A 24510-nucleotide genomic window follows, 5' to 3' on the forward strand; every position below is an offset into this window, starting at 1 on the left:
ATTTGGGGGTGGGGAGATGCTTTCCTGACTTATCGTGAGACTTCTCTATTAATATGTTTCCCTCTCATTCTCTTGTCTGGGGAGGGACAGTTTTTCTGAGTGGACTGCCACTTTTTATCCAATTCTTTAACTGTTTCTCTGGCTCTTTGCTCTTTTTTCTCTTCTTTATCCTGCATATGGGAGTTAACCAAGTCTGCTGTAAGAACTTTAGTGGGAGAGCGCAGGGCCTGATATTGTACTTGAAGAAAGCTGAATCTTTTTTCAATGTCTCTAAATCGTGTTGGATGACAATTAGTTGTTTGAATATTGAAACCACCGTTCGTGCTGTGAGAAGGCATTGCTTTGCCATAAACTCCGTTGATTTTTCCCAAGGTAAACTCTCCATACTCTGAATTATCTGGTTGTTCTTTACCTTTTTAGCCTTTAACTCAGACTCCATACATGATGTAATTGGACTAGTTGTTTGTGAGAAGAGCTGGCTTTCAGTTTGTTCTCCCCACACCAGATCGGGAAAGTCTAGTAACTGCTGTTTTGCCAAAAAAATTTGCAGGTCCCGTTCTAATCTCTCCAGATTGTTGGCAATGGGGGGGGGGGGTAGTTTTACTTACAGATCTCTTGCTGTTTTCACTGGAGGGAGAGATCCCGGGCTGGTGCCCACTGTTCCTTCTAAGGTGCGCGGCTGCGCGGCCGCGCACGTGGCAAGAAACCCCTGCGCAGCAGTTTCTAACTGCTGCGCAGAGATTTCTATCAAAGCAAACGTGGGGAAGTCCTTTGCAGGCGGCTAGAACTGGCCGCCAGCAAAGGACTTCCCCAGACTGGGAGAGATATTTTTTAAAAAACGGCGGTCCTTCTAGCTTGCTTTGTTGCTTGGTTTGCTGCAGCCCTAGGGAGCCATGGAGAGGGCGAGTCAGAGGCAGCCCAGCACCTGGCGTCCCCCCCCCCTCGGCGGCACCGAGATGGCTCTCCTGGAAGCCCGACCTACCGGTATCTCCCACCCCCCACCCCCGCTTTCTGCCTTCCGGAAGCCCATCGCTTCGGGCGCTTCAGGCTCTTTTCTTTCCTCCCATCCCTTGTCCTGCTTTCTGCTCGAACAGAATGTCTGCTGCTGCCTCCTCCTCCCCCAACAGCACTGCCGGATTTGCTGCCCAATGCTGCAGCTGAGGTGAAGCCGCCAAAGCTCCCGCCAGCACCCCTGCTTAGGTGAGGTGTTCTGAGCGGAGGGGGAGGCAGGCACCGCCGCCGCTGCCATGGGCGGGGGCGCCAGCGGGAGCTTTGGCGGCTTCACCTCAGCTGCACCGCCGGGCAGCAAATGTGAGGAGGAGGCGGCGGCAGCAGTTATTCTGGGGGTGGGGGCTCGTCACAGCAGTGATAAGGCCATAGATCAGTCATTTTTAGATGCAGGATATTTTCATACAGTAATGTAGAAAAAGCAATGTTGTCTGCCAAAATGCTGTCACTTAATGAATATATATAAGCATATCAGTGAAAAGTGGGTGAATGAAAGGCAGTAATAGCAATAGCAATAGCAGATTTTTATATACCGCTTCATAGGGCTTTCAGCCCTCTCTAAGCGGTTTACAGAGTCAGCATATTGCCCCCAACAACAATCTGGGTCCTCATTTTACCCACCTCGGAAGGATGGAAGGCTGAGTCAACCCTGAGCCGGTGAGATTTGAACCGCTGAACTGCTGATCTAGCAGTCAGCTGAAGTGGCCTGCAGTACTGCACTCTACCCACTGCGCCACCTCGGCTCTTTAAAATAGGAAATGTTTGCTGAAAGCAATGCAAACAGAAATGCCTTCTTGTTAAATTCTTCGAATACAAATTTTAAAGATTGTCTTAAATTTCTTGCTGGTTTACAGGCATTATTTTTTTTCTTCCAAAAATTAAGTTAGCCTCAAGGAATTTCATTCCCAAGAAAATGAACACAGAAATGAATGTAAAAAGAAACTATTAAAAAAAAACCTGTGCATTAATTTATATAAAGCACTATTTTACTTACACTATTTTCTCCAACTACCATTTCAAATTATTCACCCTTCGAAGTTCCTATGTTTCCCTCTCTCCTTGTGTGTGTGTGTGTGTGTGTGTGTGTGTGTTTAAAATGCAGGAATAAAAATGCTCCTAACACACCACAACTTTAAAGGCTATTTTTGTTTCAAATGCCAGACTTTCTGAGCCAACATTTTGGTTGCTAAGCAGGAGCGTTGTTAAGTGATACTGATATTATTTTTAATTAAGCGGGCCCCTTGAATAAACATAACTTTGAGTTTCAAATAATACTGATTTCGTTGTTGTCTTAGGTGACATCTGTGAAAAAAATTCAGGTGCTCAGGCATGAAAATGTGCCGCTCAAACACTATACTTTTCCGCTCACACTGAAAAAAAATTAGAGGGAACATTGCTGGTGCCATGGTGTTTCTTTCTTTTTCCCATACCCTTTTAATCCTCAGCAGTAACAAAAACTTTTGTCTGTGTTATGGTCTATGCTGTTATCTCTATGCTGTGTTATGGTCTATGCTGTTAATTAAATAAAAAGGATCCAACGGGAGTACTAAAAATTGATAAAATAAGATAATACTGGGAGGTGCTACTGCAAACACACTCCAGCTGCACCAGCTGCAGTCCACCCCCTCCCCCAAATATCAATGTATTAAACTGGTAATGTAAGCTTTATATTAATCTTCAGAATCTTAAATGAGGATTCCATCAACCACAAAAATAAAACAACCTGTACTTATGTATCTATGAAAGAATGAATGGAATTTCATTTGATTAATCTTGGATAAAATGGTCAGTATGTGAATGACACTTGAAACTGTATTTTCTTGAAGGTTTCACATAGCATGTTTTTGATGTGAAGTCATTTGACAAGTTGACCTGCCATTGTGTAGTTTTCTTCCAGCAAACTGTAATGATGCCAGAATGATAGCATGCATATTTATTATGAAAATGCTACCATTTGATACTCACATCCCATAACTCAGAAAAATAAATGATAGCATTTGCATGATTGTTAGATCACATAATCTTTCTTTCTTTCTGCAGATATCATTGTTTTTCCCCCCACAATATTGCAGACTGAATCAGATTGACATTGCAAATTAGAAGTAAATCGCAATGGAAATATCTGCTCAACCTAATGTAGGGTTGCAGTACAGAATTCCAAATAAGTGCTATAATTGAGCATCTTACAGTCTTAATCTTGTTACTTACCTTTCCAACTTCAATATATAAAAATACATCATAACTGCATAGAATTCTTCTATACTTTGAAGGTACAATCAGCTACAGCAAAGTAGCCAACACTTAGTTTAGAAAGGAATTAAGCTAAGAGGTTCACTTCTTACACACTATTAACCAAATTGAGTTGTCAATAATTGCCAACCATGAGTACCAAGCATATGATAAAAGCTCTGTTGGCAGCAGTAATTTTTGAGAAGGTGACTTGCATTTTTGCTTTTTAAATTTTTTTTGACGAAAGTAGATTATGCAGTTGGGAGAAGCAGTGAAAATGAAGATGACTCCAGTAAGATTCAGGCTAAAATATTGCCTTAGCTGCCAAAGGCTGATGATGAGTCAAAGTTAAAAGTCAAACAGAAACATAATTTGCTGATGAAAGTTCTGTATACTTCATTAAGTAATATTATACTTCTAGTAAAATGAACCCCACTTTTGCAACATGTTAGATACAAATTCATATTACATCAGACAATAAATGTACATATTTTAATAATAGGTTCTTACAAATGGATTCCAGTCTCTTCATTTTATTTGATAATTTTCAAGGGGATGTCATTTTCATTTATATGAATTCTAATGATTCCTCTCTTTCATTTTGGCAGAATCTGTACCAGAACAGGTTATTAGGCCTGGCTGCTATGGCATCTCCATCCAGGAACTCGCAGAATCGGCGTCGGTGTAAAGAATCTCTGAGGTACAGCTATAACCCAGACCAGTTCCACAACATGGACATTGGAAGTGGACTCCATGGGACAGTCACCATTCCCCGCTCGACCAGTGACACAGATTTGGTCACTTCAGACAGCAGGTCTACACTCATGGTCAGCAGTTCCTATTATTCCATAGGACATTCACAGGATCTAGTGATTTATTGGGATATAAAGGAGGAAGTAGATGCAGGTGACTGGATTGGCATGTATCTCATTGGTAAGTGATGATACATCATAGGATTTGTTGTAACTTAATTCTGCAAGTAAAACATGTATTGTAAAACACATTTGTTTCAAGTTGAATATAATCCATAATTTACAAACAGTGGTCTCCTTTCTCCAGTAAAGAATCAACAAAAGCAACAGTAAAAGAGGTATCAAATGAAAGAAAAAAGAGAAATGTTGATAATGTGAAACTTCTGCCAAGCCTTAGCCCAGAAAATGAGTTTAGTCTAGCAAAATCAGAAGATTTGTCATTTAACTGCTGAATCCTAGTAATGAATGTCTCATAGAAAATCCTACTTCTTTTGTTATTTTAGGCCAGTAGTGTAATTCCAAACTAGGTACTGCAATTAATAACAGAAATATTTGTGCAGAGAAAGCTTGTAGGAAGCATGAACTTCAGTGGGATTTGGATTCAGCATTTCTAGTTATCTGTATTGAAGGGAAAAGATGATTTGAAATAAATAGAGGTGCTGACGAATGATCATTTATTCAGTGACTTCAAATTTACAGAGGCAGGAAATGAATAATGGTCCTTGGAGTAACAGCTGTTTCAGCACCCCCATGGTCACATGATTACAATTTAGTCGTTTGGCAACCCATTTTTATTTGTGACAGTTGCCAAGCACCTTGCGATCATGTGACTTGTGCCAGCTCCGACCCTCTGGAACGAACTCCCCGTGGAGATTCGAACCCTCACCACCCTCCAGGCCTTCCGCAAAGCCCTCAAAACCTGGTTGTTCCGACAGGCCTGGGGCTAAAGAGCTGTTGCCCCCGTCTCGAATGGTATGACTGTTGTGAGTTTTAAATTATATATTGTTATGCTGTTGTTTTTAAATCTTTTGTCTGTATCCCCCTCCCCGGTTTGAGTTGTGAGCCGCCCTGAGTCCCCTTCGGGGGAAAAGGGCGGCATATAAATTTAATAACTGAACTGAACTGAACTGAACTGACTGCCATTTGCAACTTTTCATGCAGTTCAAAAAGTCCAAGGTCAAGGTGGCAAGGAAAATCTCACGTTATTAGGGCAAGTCTTCCTCTCACCTGCACACCCTCCCCTAGTCCTGTGCACTCACACAGGACTGGCAACTTGCACAACTCTTGCATAATCTTTACAATCCACATGGTACCTCTCACACCATCCTTGAACCATGCATAATTTAGTTAACAACTGCAACCAGGACTGCAGGGATGAATGTTACTAAGCAATGCAGTTGCACTGTACAATTGCAATGCTTAACAATGGAAATTCCCAATTGCCATTATAAGTCAAGGACTACCTGTATCTTCCATTTGGGAAATACATTTAAATACAGTGTTGCACATAGAAACATTAGGAGTATTTTCTGTACTAGAAATCAAAGCAAAGATTTTTCTGGTAAATGCACCCATATTTCTAAACTTACTGCCCGCACTAATTATGCTAGTTTCTTCTTTGTTGTCTTTCTAACTTCAAACAAACATTTTTACTCAGAAAGGCTTTGTATTTAAGTTGTTCTGAACCTGAGTCAGAATTGGTATGGGGAGGTGCTTATTTCTTAACGTAAGTGGTAACTATGTTTTAATCTATTGTTTTAATGTGAAACTTCTTGAGTATTGCTTTGGTCACTACACTGTGTGTTTAATTTTAAGCTATGATGATTTAATGTTTTTCAAAAATTTATTTTCAGTTTTCATTTGTACTTTGTTTTTTAAAAAACTAACCAAACCATCTCAGAAGCCAGCAGATTATTTTCAGACCAAAATAAATTCTCTTTCAAAAATTTTTCCAGGTTTAATATATAAACTGTATAATTCAATTGAAAAAACAAACTAAAATATTTTTCTTGGGAAAATGTAAAATAAAAATCTAGAATAATGTGGCTACATAAGAGTTCACACACCCTCTATATGTGACTGTATTCAGAATTAACCAATTACATTCAAACTGATGTTAAATAGTAATCATTACTACTGATATACCTGCTGTCAATTAAAGTGATTCTAATCAAGCCCATATAAAGTTCAGCTGTGGCAGTAGGATTTTTCTGACATTTCCTCTATAGAGTGTTAGAACAAAAGCCAAGGTCTGCAAAGAACTTACAAAATATCAAAGACATCTCATTGTTAAAAGGTATTTATCAGGAGGATACATTGTTTTTCAAAGCATAGGATATACCATGGAACACAGTGAAGACAGTCATCAACAAATGGAGAAGTGATTACCAAGTACTGAATGTCCCTCTAAAATTGATGAAAAAACAAGAAGAAACTGGTTTGAGAGATCTACAGCAACATTAAAGCATCTTCAGGAATTTCTGGCAAATACTGATTGTGTACCATATGTGACAGAAATTTCCCATATTCTTCAGTAGTATACAACATAACGCAGGGTGGCAAGACAGAAGCCTTTTCTTATAAAGAAAAAACATCCAAATCCAATTACATTTTGCAAACAACTGAATTAAGTTTGACAAAAATGTGGAAAAATATGTTATGGTCTAGTGAATCCAACATTGAACCTTTTTGCCATAATTCCAAAACTTATGGTGGATAACAGAATAACAGGCTTGGAAGGGAACTTGGCGCTCTTCTAGTCCAATCCACTGCGCAGGCAGGAAACCCTGAATCATTTGAAACAAATGGTTATCCAATCTGTTCTTAGCTAATTCTAGTGTTGGTGCATTCATTACTTCTGGAGGCAAGTTGTTCCACTGATTAATTGTTCTTTTTTATATATATGAAGTTTTTTATTTTTTCATTTTCATAACATATAATCACATGTATACTATTACATAGCCAACATCATATTGTATTATTAAATGTTTACATCAATTCATCTTACCATCAATTCCCAAAAACAATTATTGGCTCTTATGCTCTCCATACACCATATTTATACCTTATCCTTAATTCTTTTTCCCTCTCTCTCCCTCTGTCATCCTTCTTTTCTCTACTCCCCTTTCCACTCCTCCTTTCTCTTCTCCTCTTCCCCCGCCCTCTCTCCTATCCCTCTCTTCTTCCCTTACCTCTCTCCTCTATTTCACACTCTTCATCTCATTTACTTGGTGTATTTCAGCTTCTGAGCAAGCTCCATTTTATGTTGATGGTATTTATATTCCTTTTCAATATACATATTTGTTCTGACACACACACCCTTTCATACGCCAAAGCATGCCAAGACAAAGATACTTCAAGGATTTATTAACACATAAGACTAGACCTTGGCAGCAATCCAGCACAGACCAGACCTTGGCAGCAATCCAGCACAGACCAGACCTTGGCAGCAATCCAGTCTGCCAAGTTAGCCACGATAGCTTCTCCAGCTCTAGTAAATACGTTGATTCCTGCGACGAGTGTGTGGAAAGTCATTCCTTTTATAGTCTTGAGAGGAGCCTAATGACCACCAACTGAGTTCAATTATCTCCTGTAACTGCGTAACTGTTCTTTACGCCTATTAGCCCTCCGTTGCCGGGCATCCAGGACCAACTCCCTTGTCTCCTCCCCACTGCTCCAATGCATGACATCAAGATCACACTCCCTTGTCTCCTTCCCACTGCGCCTCTTGGTGGCCAACCAGCCTCTCTGCGCCCTGCTCAGAGTTGGAACCCTGTCCAGGGTCCTCCACATCTTCCAGAGCCGACTCATAGGGCCCCAGAGTCTGGTGGCAGCTCCAACAGCTCCTGCTGGGCCACAACACATATTTAATTTTAACATATATCTTCCTCCTTTTTTTAAATAGAACAAAAAAGTATACATATATAGTCATTGTGCTTTTAACCCCTCCCCCCCTAATTTTGGCTGAGATATAGACCAGGTTACAATTCCCAGCTATTCTCATCATTATATTTATATAATTATACATCCTTACACGTCCCCAATTTGTGATTCTGTCTTTAAATCTCAATAATTTCCCATTGTAAGTATATTTGATGTTCCCTCTCCATTTTTCCATATCTTGGATTAGATTACTCTTAATTATCTATAAATGGCAATCCTTACTGTTCAATGTTCCTTACAATTCCTCTAATCTACTATATAGAATAACAAGCGGTAAACATCTCACTTTGTTTGTCATCTTAAAAGTTCTATATATGTCCATGTTTATTATATTTTAACTCATGCTTAGTTGTTCTTCTATTGTCATATTCAATTAATTAGCAACTCAGTTTAATTATCATGTATAAAAGTGAATCACAAACCTCTTCTTTACAGTCTCCCCATATCAGTTTCATATTTGTCCATATTCCATATATTTTAACCTTTATTTAATTATCTTTCCATTATGATATTCAACCAGTTAGCAACTCCATTTTATTGTCATATATAGGAATCAACCTCTTATCTTAACTTTATATTTTCCCATATAACAATTGCTAGTTGTATAATTTTTTCCTAGTAAGTCTTTTGTCCCATTCCTCTGTTCCTGCCTTCTCCCTTTTCTTTGTTTTGACACATCCACCCTCTTCACTTTTCCCCAAACCACCATCAAAATGATCTTTTATATTTCTCTTTGTTGGGGCGTAATTTCCTACTTCAATTTTCCTCATGTTACTAACAACCTCCAAAACATCTTTTGTCTGCTTTTTCTTCCCTTTTATTGGGACACTTCCCCCTTTTATAATTTTCCCTAGACCACTACCAAGTCTGCTTTATATTTCTCTCTGTTTCGACCCCTTCATTATCTTGCCACCTTCTTCTTTGCCTTCTTCTTTAAATACCTGCTTCTCTGGGTTCAGAATTCTATTTAGGCTTGATTTTAACGATTTATGCATATTTTTTGTATTTCACGTAGTTCTTCAAATTCCTGACTTTCCATGATGTCCAGTTCCAAAGTTACAGTTAATTTCACAGTTCTTATTTCAGAGTTCTGATCCACCTTAAATTTATCTACTTCAGTTGCTGTGGGGAAGAATGACAGAAGCCATCTTGGTCTTTTGTTCTTCCTTAATATCCAGTTCCAAAATTGCAGTTAGCTATACAAGTCTTATTTCAAGATTCTGGTCCAGCTTAAATTTAGTTAATTCAACTACTGTGAAACTAGAAAAAAAGCTGGAGCCATCTTAATCTTTTGCAGAAAAAAAGGAAGAGGAAAAAAAACACCTTCGTATTTCCCAGTTCTTGACTCTGTTATTATTTCCTTTCCTTGCCACTCCTCACCTCTCATTGGTCATAGCTGCTCAAAATATATTAATTGGAACAAGCTTGCATGCAGCCAAAACTCGGGTATATTTCTTCTTCGCTTCCTGCTTTTCCAAGTTCTGATTTATGGCGGTTGGTTAATTAGAATTTCCCACACAGGCAAGATTAGGTTATCAGTTGTCAGTGTGCTTTTTTCTTGATCTTTCTCCCTTGTTGCATTTCATCTCTCATTAATTGGGATTGCTTAAGATATGTTAGTTAAAAGAATGTCCTCACGGTACGGACGTGCGGTCTCGATGCTCTGAGACTGCAGCTGGTAATTTTGCCACTGGGGGGTCCAATCAGACCCTAAACCATCCCGAAGATACGATGAACAGGAAGATTACGTCTTGTTGATATCAGGGACAGTGTAAGTCTCTGATTGATACAAGAGAAGGTCTTCAAGCTAGTGACTAAATACACCTTAGGCTGATGAAGTGAGGACGGCTGAGGAACAGAAGGGAACAGAAAGAGAAAGTGTGATCATCTGGGGAATTCTTTCTGTTTTGGAAAAGAAACTGCCCCAAAAATCTCTTTTTTATGCTAAACTAAATCCTGAAGCAGAAGAAGTCAGCGGTGGAATTGATCTTCATTGTTTTGTTTTGGTTAGTATGCTTTTCTTCTTGGAACTATTGAAATGCTCCTCGCTCTTTTTTCTCTCTCCCTCCCCTCCGTTTAAAGTGAATGGACTGGTTTTTCTTCTTCGGCTCCTTCCTGGCTTATTTTTCAACTTAAGGACTAAAATCTCCCTCTCTACTTTAACAAAAATCATCTATTATTTGCAATTAAACTCCATTTAAGAACTTTGTCCCTCCTAAATCTGAGTCAACAAAAAGAAAGTGAAAAAAATATTAATTTTGCTGCTCGGAAGCGACACGCTAGAGCTTTTTTTTTTTTGAAACTACGCATTCTGTTCCTGTTTCTCCTTTGATCTTACTGTCTTCGTGCTTCAAAGCTCTGTTACTAAAAGTGATAAGAGTCAAGACCATAAATTGTTTACCACAGCTGTCTCTCGAGAGCTTTATCGTTACTGGGAGAAGGAAAAAAATGGAACCTCTCTCTTGTGAAGATTAAAGTTTAGTGGCAGTAATTTATAATTTGGAACATGGACCAATTTACAGAGGAGGAAACTTTAACTTTGCAAAAGATATGGGATGCAATTCAAGAGTTATTGGTAACTTGGGGAATTGACTAGGAGATAGAGTTTATACCAGAAAAAAATGAGGGAGATGGAGTCCCAAAAACTGAAGAGAAAAAAGAACACAAAGATAAGAAAACTAATGATTTGATTTCCGAACTGAAAGTGGTTGAAAGCAAAAAAATGGGAATTTGGAGGGGGGAACTCGATGGTCCAGAGCTCTACCCCAAATTTCAAAGCACAAAAGAAGAAAAAAGAGAAAAAATGATGGTTTTAAAGGAAAAAAATCTTATCAGAAACAGGATTGATAATCAAAGCTAAATCAATTAAAGTAGCAAAAGGGCACCGAGATTACCTGAGAGATCCAACAGATAATAAGGTGCGGAGAGATGTCCACTAAACTTTACAAAGGAATTAAATAGATAATTAACTCTACAAATGGCAAAAAAATAAGACTTCATGCCTTCTGGAAGGACACAGGTTGATATATGAAAATTGATAATTAAAAAAAAAGCTAACTTTGATGATTAGTAAGTAGGAATTTAGTAATGTTTTAGATTGCTTGCTTAAATAAATAGTTGATAATGGTAACAAGGTGTATTTCTATGTTGGCCCGAGGTGAGGAAGCTGGATATAAATAATAAATGATTTTGTTACAAATATTAATGATAATAATAATGATATGATAAAAGTTGTAGTTAATGACATATATATGTACTGGCTTAATATAAGGAATTTGGATATAAATTGCAAACAATGATTTGGGGGGAAAAAATTAGAAATTAAATTAATTCTTATTTTGAATATGTTATAAAGGTATAATATTATTGGATATATGAAAGTAGATAACAAAAAATTTAACTAAGTTTTATAATTAGTAAGTAGTAATTTAGTAATTTATAGATGGTTATGTTAAATAAATAATTGATAAAGGCAATAAGGTATACATATATGTTGGTTTGATGAGAAGAAAATAGGTATAACAGTAAAGGATTTTTTTGTTAATCAATATTAATTATAACAACTAACAATGGAATGATAAGGATAAGATATACAGTTAATGATACATATATGTACTACCATAACAAAAGGAACATGGACACAAATTGTAAACAGTGATTTATCAACTAATTTTTGTTTAGAATATGTTATAAAGGTTTAAGGCTATTGGATGATTCTGTAATAATTAATGAAATGCCATTAGGTGGTTGTGTTTATTAACTATGGATTATTCTAGGAAAAAGGACACAAACAATTTCAGTCGAACGAGAACTATGATATGTTGAAAGTAAGATTCATTAAGAACTTTGACACTTGATATGAATGTAAGTAATGATTGTGGAAGAGATGCACGAAAGCTAATTATAACCAATTGACACACTTTCTACAAAATGTAATGTAAGATGATTATTTTTTCTGTGTGTTGTTTGTTTAATAAAAATAAAAAAAATGTAAAAAAAAGATATGTTAGTTAAAAGACACTCGGACAAAATAAATCTTTACGCTCCTTTAAAAACACAATCTTTTCAAGTCGGAAGCCAAATTTAGAGTTAGTATTTGAGTGGGCTTGTCACTTCTTCGCTTTCTTCCTTTCTGTCTGAATTGTTTCAAACAAATAGCTTTTTGGGGGGAGGGTTAGTGTTTCAACCCCCCATTTTCCTTTTCTTTCTTTCTTTTTGAAAAAATCTTGGTCTGACCATCATTATTATTTATGCTCTCAAGATTCTTTGCCTTTTCCAAGTTTGATTTATGGCTGTGGGTTGGATGAATTTTCTTACCGGTCCTTCATCTCTTCCTCACATTCCTGTTCATGTGCTTTGGCTGGAAGTCAGCTTCTTGTGCAGCATGTTGCCATGCTGCCGCTCCTACTCCAATTCAGAGGGCAAATCTCTAACCTGCAAGGGACGTGTTGCCTCCCACTAGATCTGATGAGACGCTGCCCCTTCTTCACCCCCCTCTCCAGGGAGGGTTCCAATCTAAAAAAGATCTCGGAGATGGTTTGTCAGACAGGGTTCATGTGAGACTCTTGAGAGACAGCCCCCCCCCCACGTCTGTCCAGCTGGAGAACTTCCAGTCAAATCTCACTGATTAATTGTTCTAACTGTCAGGAAATTTCTCCTTAGTTCTAGATTGTTTCTCTCCTTGATTAGTTTCCACCCATTGCTTCTTCTTCTACCCTCAGGTGCTTTGGAGAATAGGTTGACACCCCCCCTCCCTGTTGCAACCCCTCAGATATTGGGACACTACTATCATGTCACCACTATTCCTTCTTTTCATTAAACTGGACATACCCCAAAACAATGCTGTGCATCATCAAAAGTATACCATACCCACAGTGAAGCATGGTGGTATATATGGTGGCAATATACTTTGGGGCTGCTTTTCTTCAGCTGGAATTGGGGTTTTAGTCAAAGTGTGTGTGTGGGAAATATGAACAGTTCCAAATATCAATCACACAAAACCTTTAGGCCCTGCTAAAATATTGAAGATAAAAAAAGAATTTCACTTTTCAATGCAACAATGATCCAAGGCACTTCCAAATCAATAAAACAATAACTTCACCAGAAGAAGATTGAAGTTTTGAAAGAGCTCAGTCAGACCCCAGTCCTGAATACAACTGAAAATCTGTGGGGTTACCAGAAGATGAATGCACAAACTGACAAATTTGCACAGAAGAGTGGGCCAAGATTCCTAAGGCAAAATGTGCCATGCTGGTGGGCTCCTACTCCAAAAAACTGAATGCTCTCATAAAATAAAATTTAAAAAATCTGTTTCAACAAAGTATTGGTTTAAGCATATGCATTTTTATGCACCATGTTATTTTATTTCATTTTTCTCTTAAAAGTTTTGGGGGGTTTTCCCATTTGAATTGTACAAACTATATTAAAGATAGAAAAAATTCTGGAGCGATTTATCTTGGTCTGATTTTTTTAAAACTCAAAAAATTTACGGTACATTTTAACAAATGTGTATAGACTTTCCATATTCACTGTATGTTAGAGAATAAAATCTGGAGGTTTTTTCATTTAAGTACATTTAATACTAATGATTAACATTTTCTAGCAATAACTGCATTCTTTTTGGTCAGGGATTAGGAATAATTTTAATGTTCTCTCTTTGTATAATTTTTCATTTCTCTATGAACGATTTCTCTGGAAAAGCTATTTCAATTATTCCATGTATTTATTTCCTTAGTTTAGATATGAAACTTTTAGTGATTTGACAGTATTAATTATTTCTTTCTTTTAAAACAGAACTATAAAGAAAACCTAGTTTCTTAAAATTTCATCTTTTTAATCTAATTTTTTAAATTATATCCAATAAATGGAAAACATATGTAGCTTAGTAGTAAACATAAAGCATTATATCAATTTCATATTCTTTAGGACCTCTCAAATCATCTCTGATTGAAGTGGGAAGCCTTGTGCAGACCTGGGTCTGTCTTCTCTGGACATCACATGGCCTCTTCCCTCCCCCCACTCCAAAGCACCGCATGCTGCACTTGCCACTCCTTGAGATTCTTTCAGACCTTGAGCCTGCTTCCTCATCATCAAATCCCTGCAGTCTTGGGATCATTTCCAACCCAGTCACTCAGTTATGCAAGGTAGTCTAGGCCGATTGCTGAGTTTGCAGCTTGCAGACTTTGGCTTTTCTTTCACTTATCTGGCGGGGAAGGTGGAGAGTTGAAAATAGGCAGGGAGGTGCTCAAGTGACCCTATGGTCAGTCATAATGTAGAATCTCCCTAAATTTGGTACATGTGACCAGGGGGTGCTACAGCATCCATAACTTCAAAACCAGGTCATAAGTAGTTTTTGGGGGGAGGGGGTTGTAACTTTGATTGGTTGCTAAGTCAAGGGCTACATGTTGTAATATTGTAGTGCGCACCCCAGCTCTGTGGGAAAACATCGAGAAATGTCACATGACAACAACATGATGCTGCAAGTTTGACACCCTTGTTGTAGTAGAATATAATATGAACAAAAGCATTTTTTGAAAAAAAAATTAAATAGAAAATAATGGAATCAATAGAAATATGTCATATGGAATAAAGATATTTTATCTATTTCATAATTTGTGTCTATCATGAAAATGGTAGATTGGAAGAATTTCACAACTAAGTGGCCTTTGAAAATCTAGGGAATCTTGAGTTATAAATGCCTAAAACAGGCAATTACAGACTGTAATTTATGATTTCATATGCAGTTAATATTGTGTTCTGCTTATTGATATATTGTAGACTTTCTTCTTAATTATCCTTATGGAAAAATTAAAACATTTTTAAAAATCTGATAAAATATCATACTTTCTCAGGCCAATTTCTTGTTCTTATTTTTTTTTAAAAAGTGTCAAACCTATTTTGAAGTAATTAGCCAGAGAAACTTTGCTTTAAGTATCATATGCTTCTTTCTCTTCATTTTTGCCTTTAATTTTATTTTCCTAAAAGGTTCTAAAATGAATGTAACATGAAAATATTCTAATTAGTGAGGATTTCTGAATATATTGCTATATTCATGGTGAAAGAGCAATATTTAACGAAGCTACATTTGATGTATGAATACACAGTACTCATTCCAATACACAGTGAATTTTAGGGAATATTTTGTACATAGTATGCTTATTACAGAACCACTAAATATATGCTTTTGGGAGAAAATAGTAACATTGGCTAGAATATAGTTCTGTATGTAATTCAAACAAACCATGTCTTGACCCAGCAGGCTGACAGCCATTCCACTTAATTTGAGGATGAATTCTAAGATACACCAACCCAAAGACAGTGGGCCAGGCAGTGTTGTGGGGGGAATCCAGGGGTCTTCGGCAGGTGGGAGAATCATCACAGGATGAGATGATGTGAGGTGATGCAGGGTGAGGGGAAGTGCTTCTGCTGTGAGGCAACACGGGCTGGGGGCGCTGATGCCAGCAACTGTTGACCATTGCACAGTTGCTCCCCTTTGTATGTCTGTTTTTGCTTGTGGCTAAAGAGCAGGTCACCGCTGGTTATCTTTTCAGCCTCCTTGTGGGTCTTGCCCTTTTCCTGCATGTAGAGTATGTTTCCCTCAAGTACCAGATACACCTTGGCCCTGCCGCAGCTGCCACTGCCAACACTCGGCAGACCTGCTGCCACTTAGCTGACCCACCCAGCCTGAAGGAGGTAGATAATGCCCAGGCCAGCAAGCAAAAAACGGCCACCTTGAGCAAGTGGCATTCCCATCGGTGCCATGGCCGCCCAGGCCCAGCAGATATTGGAGGGAGGCACATAATCCCAGGCCCTGAGCATGCTCTGCCACTTCTACTCAGCCTTTATAGCTGTCCACTTCGCCTCCTTTGGGCTGGGCAGACCTGGTGCTCCGGGCAGCGACAGCAGCAGCCTAATGGACCTGCACCTAATGGACCTTATTGGTGGTGGCAGTGGTCCACAGCAATTCTGAGGTGTGTCAGGTGACCTTCCCTGCTTGCAGTGGCCGCCTTTTATCTGCTAGGCCTGGGCATGCTCTACCACCTCTACTTTGCCTTTCTAGTTGGCCACTTTGCCTTCTTTGGGCTCCAGGCAGCAATGGCAGCAGCCTAATGGACTTGCATGAGCTGCTGGCGGCCTCGATGGTGGCAGTGGTCCACAGCAGTGCCGAGGTATCAGGTGGAAAAGTGGAACCCTCTACATATGTGGGCCAAGTGAAAGACCTGCAAGGGGGCCAAGGAGATGACCAAAGACTTTTTCAAATGCAAGCAAAAAGAGATGGGACAGAGTAGGTGGGCTGATGGTGCCTGGCAGCTGCCACCCCACCCCTTGCCTCACATTGTCTCAATCCATGGCAGCGGCAGTAGCTGGAGGCTCTGCACTTGGGGAGGAATGCGGTCTGGCCTGCTGGATGTTTCGGGTAGCCGCCAGCCACGTGGGATGGAGCAGGCGCATCTGGTGGTCTGCATCACATGCCTCTCCCCCCACTCTGCCTACTGCTGGTCCTACTGCCATGCCTGCTTCTTGGAGGGCCAGCTTGGTGGTTGCAGCAGGCTGTGGAGCCCCTGCTGCCAGACATCTCCCCTGTGCATGTGGACACATACAAACATGTACATGGATCTGGGAGAAGTAAGTGGAGAGCTATGCAAAGGCAACGATGGGGAAGGAATCGAAATGGGAAGGAATCGAAATGGGAAGCCTCTGTCCAGAGACTCTGGCAGGTTAAAAAAAACCCTGCGGAACAGCAGCTTCCTTTTTTGTCCACCTTCACCTCTGTTGCCTCCACACCTGATGAGGAGAGGATAGTTTTGCTCTCCCCCTTGCAATGCTAGAAGCTACATGCCATCCCGGCTCACATGCCGCATTCCCCCCACAGTCCCTGTGATCACCTAACACCCATGGTTCCACCACAAATGCGCGAATGACAAAAGCGCACCTGACTAAACCACGCTGACAAAACCACGCTGACAAAACCGTGCGACGAAGGAGCGACGAATGAGCCCTGAAGCGCGCCGACAACAGCGCGCCGACAGAAGCGCGCTGTAACCTAACCCTAAACCTAACCTTAAACCTAAACCTAACCCTAAACCTAACCCTAAACCTTACCTTAACTTAAATCACGCTTCTGTCGGCGCGCTGTTGTCGGCGTGCTGTTGTCGGCGCGCTTTTGACATCGCGGTTTTAGCGCCGCGGTTTTGTCGGCGCGCTTATGATGTTCACGCTTTTGTCGGGTCACGAAACACCCATTGCACCTGGTAGGCAGAAGCCCTATTGTCCTAAAGGTCCCATTCCATTCCCTTACCATTCCCTTCCTTCCTCCATGCTCAGGAAGGGATGAGTGCGGGGGGAAAGATAGGCAGCGTGGCTTTCCCATTTGATGGAGCAGGCGCCAATCTGCAGATGGCAGCCAGCCTTAGATCTGCGGTGTCACCTCAACCACCACCCCCAGGCATGCACATAGGAAGCAGCCAACGTGCGAGGGCTGGCATCCTGGGTGAAAGGCAAGTGCTCAGAACGCAGTCCCCAGGGATACCAGGCCCTACGCGCTTACTGCATCCTGTGCGCATGCCCAGAAGGCAGGCCAAGGCAGATTTAAGGCTGGCTGTGGTCCAGCCTGGATGGCCGCCATCAGGTTGCAGATTAGTGTCCAGGCTGCGACACTGCAGGCCAGTCCTTCATTGTTTCCAGGATGGCCCCACGTCCAGATCTAATCACCTCACAGACTGGATCTGGCTGTGGTCCTTGAGTTTAACACCTCTGTGATAGAATATGAGTTTTATATGACAAAATTAAGATTGCTATTAAACTATATTTAAAATGATAAGCTATAATGATGCAGAAAATGATGCTATACTGGACATACAAAAGTATTAATCATTAAAAGGAATATACCAATAAAAATGTAACAGGGTGACAGGATAATTTTCTTATATTGGATTTACGAAAGAGACTTGCCAAAGCTTTGAAGAATTCTGTGAGATGGGACAAAGAAAAATAAATAAATTAAGTTCTTATAACATTGGCAGACAGCTAGTCTTTAGAGACTAAGATGGTGATAAAATCCAAGCAGAAAGTTAGCACAATTAGGTCAGGAGCACAGAGTTCTTCAGGCAGGAAGGGTAGGCCATGGAAGGTCCAGCCAAGATCATACATGACTATCTCTCCCCCCGGGATGGAAAATCCTTTTCTGATTTAGTCAGGGAGGCTTTTTAGCTCTGATCAGAATCTTCCAGGCTCTCCCCCTCCCCCGGCAACCCACTCTACTTACCTGAGTCTCCACTTAACAACCCACAAGACCACTTAATGACTGCAAATGAGAATGCCAGAATTGTGGTCATTGAGCAAAGCAGTCACATGGCCATTGAGCAAATTTCAGCTCCCTCTTGTCATGCTTAATGACTGCTTCACTCAACAACTGAGATTCTGGGCTCAAAAGTGGTCAAAAGTTGAGGACTGCTTGTATTTCTTTTTCAGTACTACGTTCTATTTTTTCTTTATTTTTATTTTAGTTTGCATTACTAAAAATTACAATTGCAATTACTTTAATTATATTTAGTATTTAGTAATGATAATAGTAAAATTACTATTAAAAGTATAAAACAAATGGTATGCATGTTACAATCCTTTGTGATAAAGAAAGTGTGTATTCATGAAGAAATTCTTTCTTTGTTTAGTTAATTTGCCTTAGAATTCATGCTAATTTTACTTTAATCAACAGTAGTACATTTCATTTATTCATTTATTTATAAAATTTATTGCAGCCAATCTTACCTCAGGGTAACTCTGAGCTGCTTACAGTCATATAAACAATTTGCCAATGATTCCTTATTTTGCTGTGAAATAATACATTTTTATTTACTTCCCAGATGAAATTCTATCAGAAAACTTCTTAGACTACAAAAATCGTGGAGTAAACGGCTCTCACCAAGGTCAGATTATCTGGAAAATTGATGCCAGCTCTTGCTTTGCAGAATGTAAGTATCATTGTTCTTCTTCACTAATTTAGTGAACATTGATGGAGCTGTGCTTGCAAATCATATCAAAATTTAATAATATAATCACTCCATTTTTCAGCATAGGTTGAACTAATGTTCATTTATTGTGTTGATCAGCAGACATTTTTGAATTTTTGAACACAGGAAGTCATGCTCAATTACCCACATGTTTAAATATCAAGTGGTTTGGGTCTGTTTGTTCTTTAACTAAAATTTATGATCTTTATGAAATAAACAAGACTATATGTAATTATTTTCTTCTTAGAGAGACGAATGGATTATTAGCACTGTCATATTCATTCTTATTTGTTCCTTTATTGCAGTTTGAAGAGGTTGTTCTTTTGGGTCCACAAAGCAAGAGCCCAGGGTACCTTTGTGTGCTCTTTTATACACTGTAGTTGCATTATTCCTGAAGTAACTTTTAAGTGCTTTCATATGCTATCTCTAAAATTCAGGAAAATAAGTTTAATGATATTAGAAATATGTATAGGCTGGGCCAAGTATACTATAAGAAATGACAACAACAAAGCAATACATAATAAAGCAAGCACACTGCTGTTTGGAAAATGACCAAAATACTAGGTTAGATTTAATGGTACTATATTATTAATAATGAAAAATGTGCATATACAGTATAATTGCATCTAAGATCCATCTTACAGGAAACCTTTACAGACTTCTATCTCTTTAAGCTAATAATTATTCTATTCTTCAGCCCACAGAAAACATTCCCAACCCAACTGGACTTGCTCTATGAAAGCTCTTGAAATCTATTACCACATATACTGACTTGATTTGTCATGATTTCTACTTGCACTGATAGTATAGAGATACTATACATGATGTTCTCCATTCATCTCCAAGTTGTTCTAGAATTATTAATAGGAAAGGGAATGCAAGAGCTGTGATGGCTCAGTCGTTAGAATGTGGAACTGCAGACTACTTCTGCTAACTGCTGTCTGCCTGCAATTTGGCAGTTCGATTATCACTGGTTCAAGGTTGACTCAGCCTTCCATCTTTAAAATGAAGACCCAGATTGTTGGGGGCAATATGCTGACTCTGTAAGCTACTTAGAAAAGGCTGTAAAGCACTGTGAAGTGGTATACTGTGTAAGTCTATTGCTATTGCTATTGGAACATGAAAATCAATGTGATAAACCATACTTCTTCTTGTTTGCTTTTATCTATTTGACTTCAGTTTGAAGGGGGATTATTGGCAATGTGTGTCTGAAATAAATTGCTTCTCAAATATAACACTTAATTTCTTTCCTCCTTCAATAAAATAAGTAAATACTCACTCAAGATAGTTTACTAAGCAACAATATTGGCTCCTTTGAATGGCTTCCCTTCTCCTCCTAGGATTTTTTTTCTCCCAGATTCTTAGGGCCTATTACTGGTGATCATTTAGGGGTTACTCAATTATTTTCTCCAACTCAATCATTCCCTTTAAAAAAGGAATCTAGTGGAATCTATTTTACACAATCCTTAAATTATATTTAGATATTATATGTAATTACAAATAATGAAAAATGTGTCTCTTATAATTATAAAAATGGGAAAGATCTAAACTTTGAATAAATGAGATTTCTTATTTACCATTATTCTTTTGTAATTGTTTTTAAAATAATTGTGCTGGAAGACTTTGCCATATGCTGCTAGCTTGTCCAAGCAGAGGAGAAGCAATTATTGGCAATAATCTAGCTTTGCTGTTTTTTGTATATAGAAAAGCTCTGTGAGACTGCACCCTGGAGTTGCTTCTATAATTCGCTTGAGCAAGGTGACAGCTGGCTTGTCCAAGCACAATGGGGGTGAATTTTTGTGCATATTTGTACAGGCAAAGCCAGAGCCCTGTCAAAACTTGCTCTGGACTTTGCTTCCATAAGTCATCTGTCAAGATAGGTGAGAAAATTTTAATAACAGCATTAATACTACTATTATATTTTTAGTGAACTGAATAAAACTATTCTCAGATAAAAATACAGATCACAATTAAATTATCTATTACATAAAACATACTAAGAAAAAAAGAACAACTTATTTAGTTTTAAACAGGAATATAACAGAATAGAAATTTTATTAAGATTTGAATATGTCAAATATGAAAAAATAATACAAAGATACAAATAAAACAATAATGCATGTTTGTAGTAAGTCATAATTCCTATAGGAAACCATTATCTGGTCTAAACACTCTTGTCCTCTTCAAAATGTCTTTTGAGAAAAAGAATACAGTCTTATTAATGATATGTAGGTTTGTTCTCTACAAAAAGTAATATGTTTTATTCTAGGTATCCCAATATTTTTTACTTTTTAAATAAGAATGTAAATAAACAACCCTTTCTAGAGAGTACCATTTGTAGTGAAAAAGAATGTGTCCAATGTCTTCCATGGCCAGTGCTCCACAAAAGAAGAGCCTTTCTTCAAAAGCTACTCTATGAAACCTCCCAAGTCTTATCAAGGAGTTCAGTAGTTCAAATTGAGCTCTACAAAAAGCTCTTCTGAAATGCTGAGACTTGTAAGTTGTTAAATATTTTTCTAATGAGGGGGCTGTTTTGTGTTGAGCCAAACACATCAAAGACTTGACATATTGAAGTGCTGTAATACCATCTTGGGCATCCACAACAATAACTCTTTGTATGAAAGCTTCCTTTTACTTTTAGATCTGTTTGGACTAGGAATTGAATGGAGAATCCATATTGTGGGTGACATTTGAAAGTTGAACAACCCAAGCATAAGATTGTATTTTCTGTGACTGCTTTTCAAAACAGAGCTTGGGTAATCTATCTGGGTCCATGGATAACATCTTCAGTCAGTAATTGAATTCTTAACTGTTCTATAGGGAATGTACTCAACTCTAACAATACTGCTGGGGCTGCTGTAGGTTTGTCCAGCTCCTGAAGATACATTTCAAAAAAGTACATTGTTTCTGTTTCAGTAAGGAGACATTTATACAATATATCTCCATAGTCTATTGGGAGTAGTTTGCTGTTATATACAATTATGGAATTAGAGAACCCAGGTAACTTTTGGTGAACAATCTTATGGTATTGGCACAGGCCAACTCCTTTTAAAATGTGGGACTAGGAACTGTTTCTATAAAAACAAGTCCTAAGTATATATAGGACTGAACTTGATTTAAATATTCCATATCCAAACTCCAGTTATACCTGGTCCATTGCTTCTAGAAACAACTATTTTAGTTTTGGACTTATTGAATATTCAGGTAGCTGAGTGTGCAATATGTACTAAACCTGTGTAGCAGTCTTCTCATCCCTATCTGGCTGTATGACATCAATACTATATTATCTGCATAAAGCAGAATGTTTACATTTTTTTTTAACTTTACCAATGTGTATATCAGTAGAGTGAAAGGACTTTGAGATGTAATTAATATACAGATTAGACAAAATGGAAGGTCCTGTCTGATTCCTTTGTTGGTACTGATTTTTTCCTCTTATGGAACTATATGTTCCCGTGTTTACTCTTAGGCATTAGTTTGAGTAGAACATAGAACAGTGATGGCGAACCTATGACACGCGTGTCAGTGCTGACACGCGTAGCCATTTGGGGTGACACGCACAGGATTTCATGCGATTCATCCTCGGCTCCTGCACGGCCGCCGAGGATGAAAGAATCTGTGCTGGAAGAACGGGGGGGGGCGGGACGTGTGATCTCCCCCGCCCACACTCACTTACTGTATCGCCACCGCCCCTTTCTGAGCGCAGGGGCTGCTGGTAAGGCGTGCATGCCGTGCGCACACACGTCATCAGTGTGGCGAGGGAGGACCCGCAGGAGAGGAGCGCGGGAACAGTGCGCGCCTCTCTCCAGTCAGGCCGGCACAGAGAGTCTACTCCTGGGACTGTCGGTTACGACCGCACCACAGCAGGGAACAGCGGAGTGCCAACAGGAACTGTGAGCGCCATTAGCAGCAACTATTGGGGTGCCATGGACTTGTAATTGCCCACAATAACTGAGATAAGTGAGGGGGAGATTGTGTTAGCTTGTTAGGCTAGTTAACCCCTAATTGGCTATCTATAATTCTATCTGCTGTCACTGGCCCACTGATGGAGCACCCAAAAAATAAAAAACAAAGGTTAAGTAAAGGGAGTGGTAGTGGCAGTGGCCGACCCTTTCAAGAGACATGGAGCGAGATGTATGGCATTATAGAAAAAAATGGCAGATCATTTTGCGTTCTATGTACTGAAACGGTAGTAAGCAGAACGTGGAATATAAATAGACATTTTGAAACTAATCATTCCCAGCTCTTGGAAAAAAGTGAGGATGAAAGGAGGGAATACATTTCCAGGAAGCTACACCTTTATAAGATTATTATAAAATTATGTTTTTGTCGAAGTGACACACAACGCGAGTTATGCTCGATTTTTTGCCGATTTTTGACACACCACGCCAAAAAGGTTGCCCATCACTGACATAGAACAACAGTGTTGGAAGAGTCCTTGGAAGTCATCTAGTCCAGCACTCTGCTTGAGCAGAAGAGTCAACTCTATACCATTTAAGAAAAATGGCTGTCCAATCTCTTCTTGAAATGTTCAGGTAGCTGAATGTCTGAAGGCAAGGCATTTTACAGGTTGATTGTTCTCATTATTAGGAAATTTCTCCTTAGTTCTAGGTTGATTCTCGGTTAGTTTCCATCCATTGCTTCTTGTTCTGCCTTCTGGTGCATTGGAAAATAGTTTTCCCCTTCATCTTTGTGGCAACTCATCAAATACTGGAACATGGCTATCATATTTCTCCTTGTCCTTCTTTTCACTAGACTAGACGTATTCAATTCCTACTACAGTTCTTTATGTTTTAACTTCCAGCCCCCTAATCATCTTTAATGCTCTTCTCTGCATTCTTTCCAGGGTCTCAACATCTTTTCTATATTGTGATGATCAAAAATGGATGCAGTATTCCAAGTATGGCCATACTAAGACTTTGTAAAGTGATACTAATACTTCACATGATCTTGATTCTATCCCTCTGTTAATGCACTCTGACTTTTTTGGGTGCTGTTACACACTGTTCACCATATTTAAGTGATTGTCCATTTTTCCAAGATCCCTCTACAGTTACTTGTATTGAACTATGTTTGACCTAGTCCATATGTCTACAGTTGGTTTTTCTTGCCTAAGAATAGAACCCTACTTTTAACATTGAATCTCATTTTATTATATAGGGCCCATTGTCCAAGTTTGTCGAGATTGTTTTGGAGCTTGAGTCTATCTGAGGTGTTGGCTATTTCTGTTAGCTTAGTGTCATCTGCAAATTTGATAAGTTCCCTTCCATTCCCCTATCTAGATCGTTTATGAAGATATTGAAGAGTACTGGGCCTAAAACTGAATCTTGGTGTACCCCACTTACTTCCCTCTGTGTGGCTATAGTTCCATTGAGAACTACACATTGAAAATGGTTTGTCAGCCAGTTACAAATCCATCATGTGATTATGCTGTCTATCCCACATTTTTCTAGCTTATCAAGAAGTATGTTGTGGTCTACTTTGTTAAATGCTTTACTGAAATCTCCGTATACTATGTCATTAGCATTTCGCTGTTGCACTAATTTAGTCACCTTTTCAAAGAATGAAAT

The 24510-nt window shown here is 38.9% G+C and overlaps 1 protein-coding gene across 6 annotated transcripts in view; it reads left to right on the top strand.

Moving 5' to 3' along the window:
* Nucleotides 1-24510, top strand: part of HECW1 (HECT, C2 and WW domain containing E3 ubiquitin protein ligase 1) — a 274097-nt gene that overhangs the window by 87291 nt on the left and 162296 nt on the right. For all 6 annotated transcript variants that reach the window (XM_087713122.1, XM_087713121.1, XM_087713124.1 and 3 more), the window contains 2 exons: nt 3846-4170; nt 18794-18901. In XM_087713122.1, coding sequence (XP_087569248.1) covers nt 3846-4170; nt 18794-18901 — 433 coding nt within the window. The remainder of the gene's footprint in view (nt 1-3845; nt 4171-18793; nt 18902-24510) is intronic.

Source organism: Thamnophis sirtalis, unplaced genomic scaffold (assembly GCF_051295495.1).
Source record: "Thamnophis sirtalis isolate CommonGarterSnake01/CBP01778 unplaced genomic scaffold, rThaSir2_p1.2 scaffold_4, whole genome shotgun sequence".
NCBI lineage: Eukaryota > Metazoa > Chordata > Lepidosauria > Squamata > Natricidae > Thamnophis > Thamnophis sirtalis.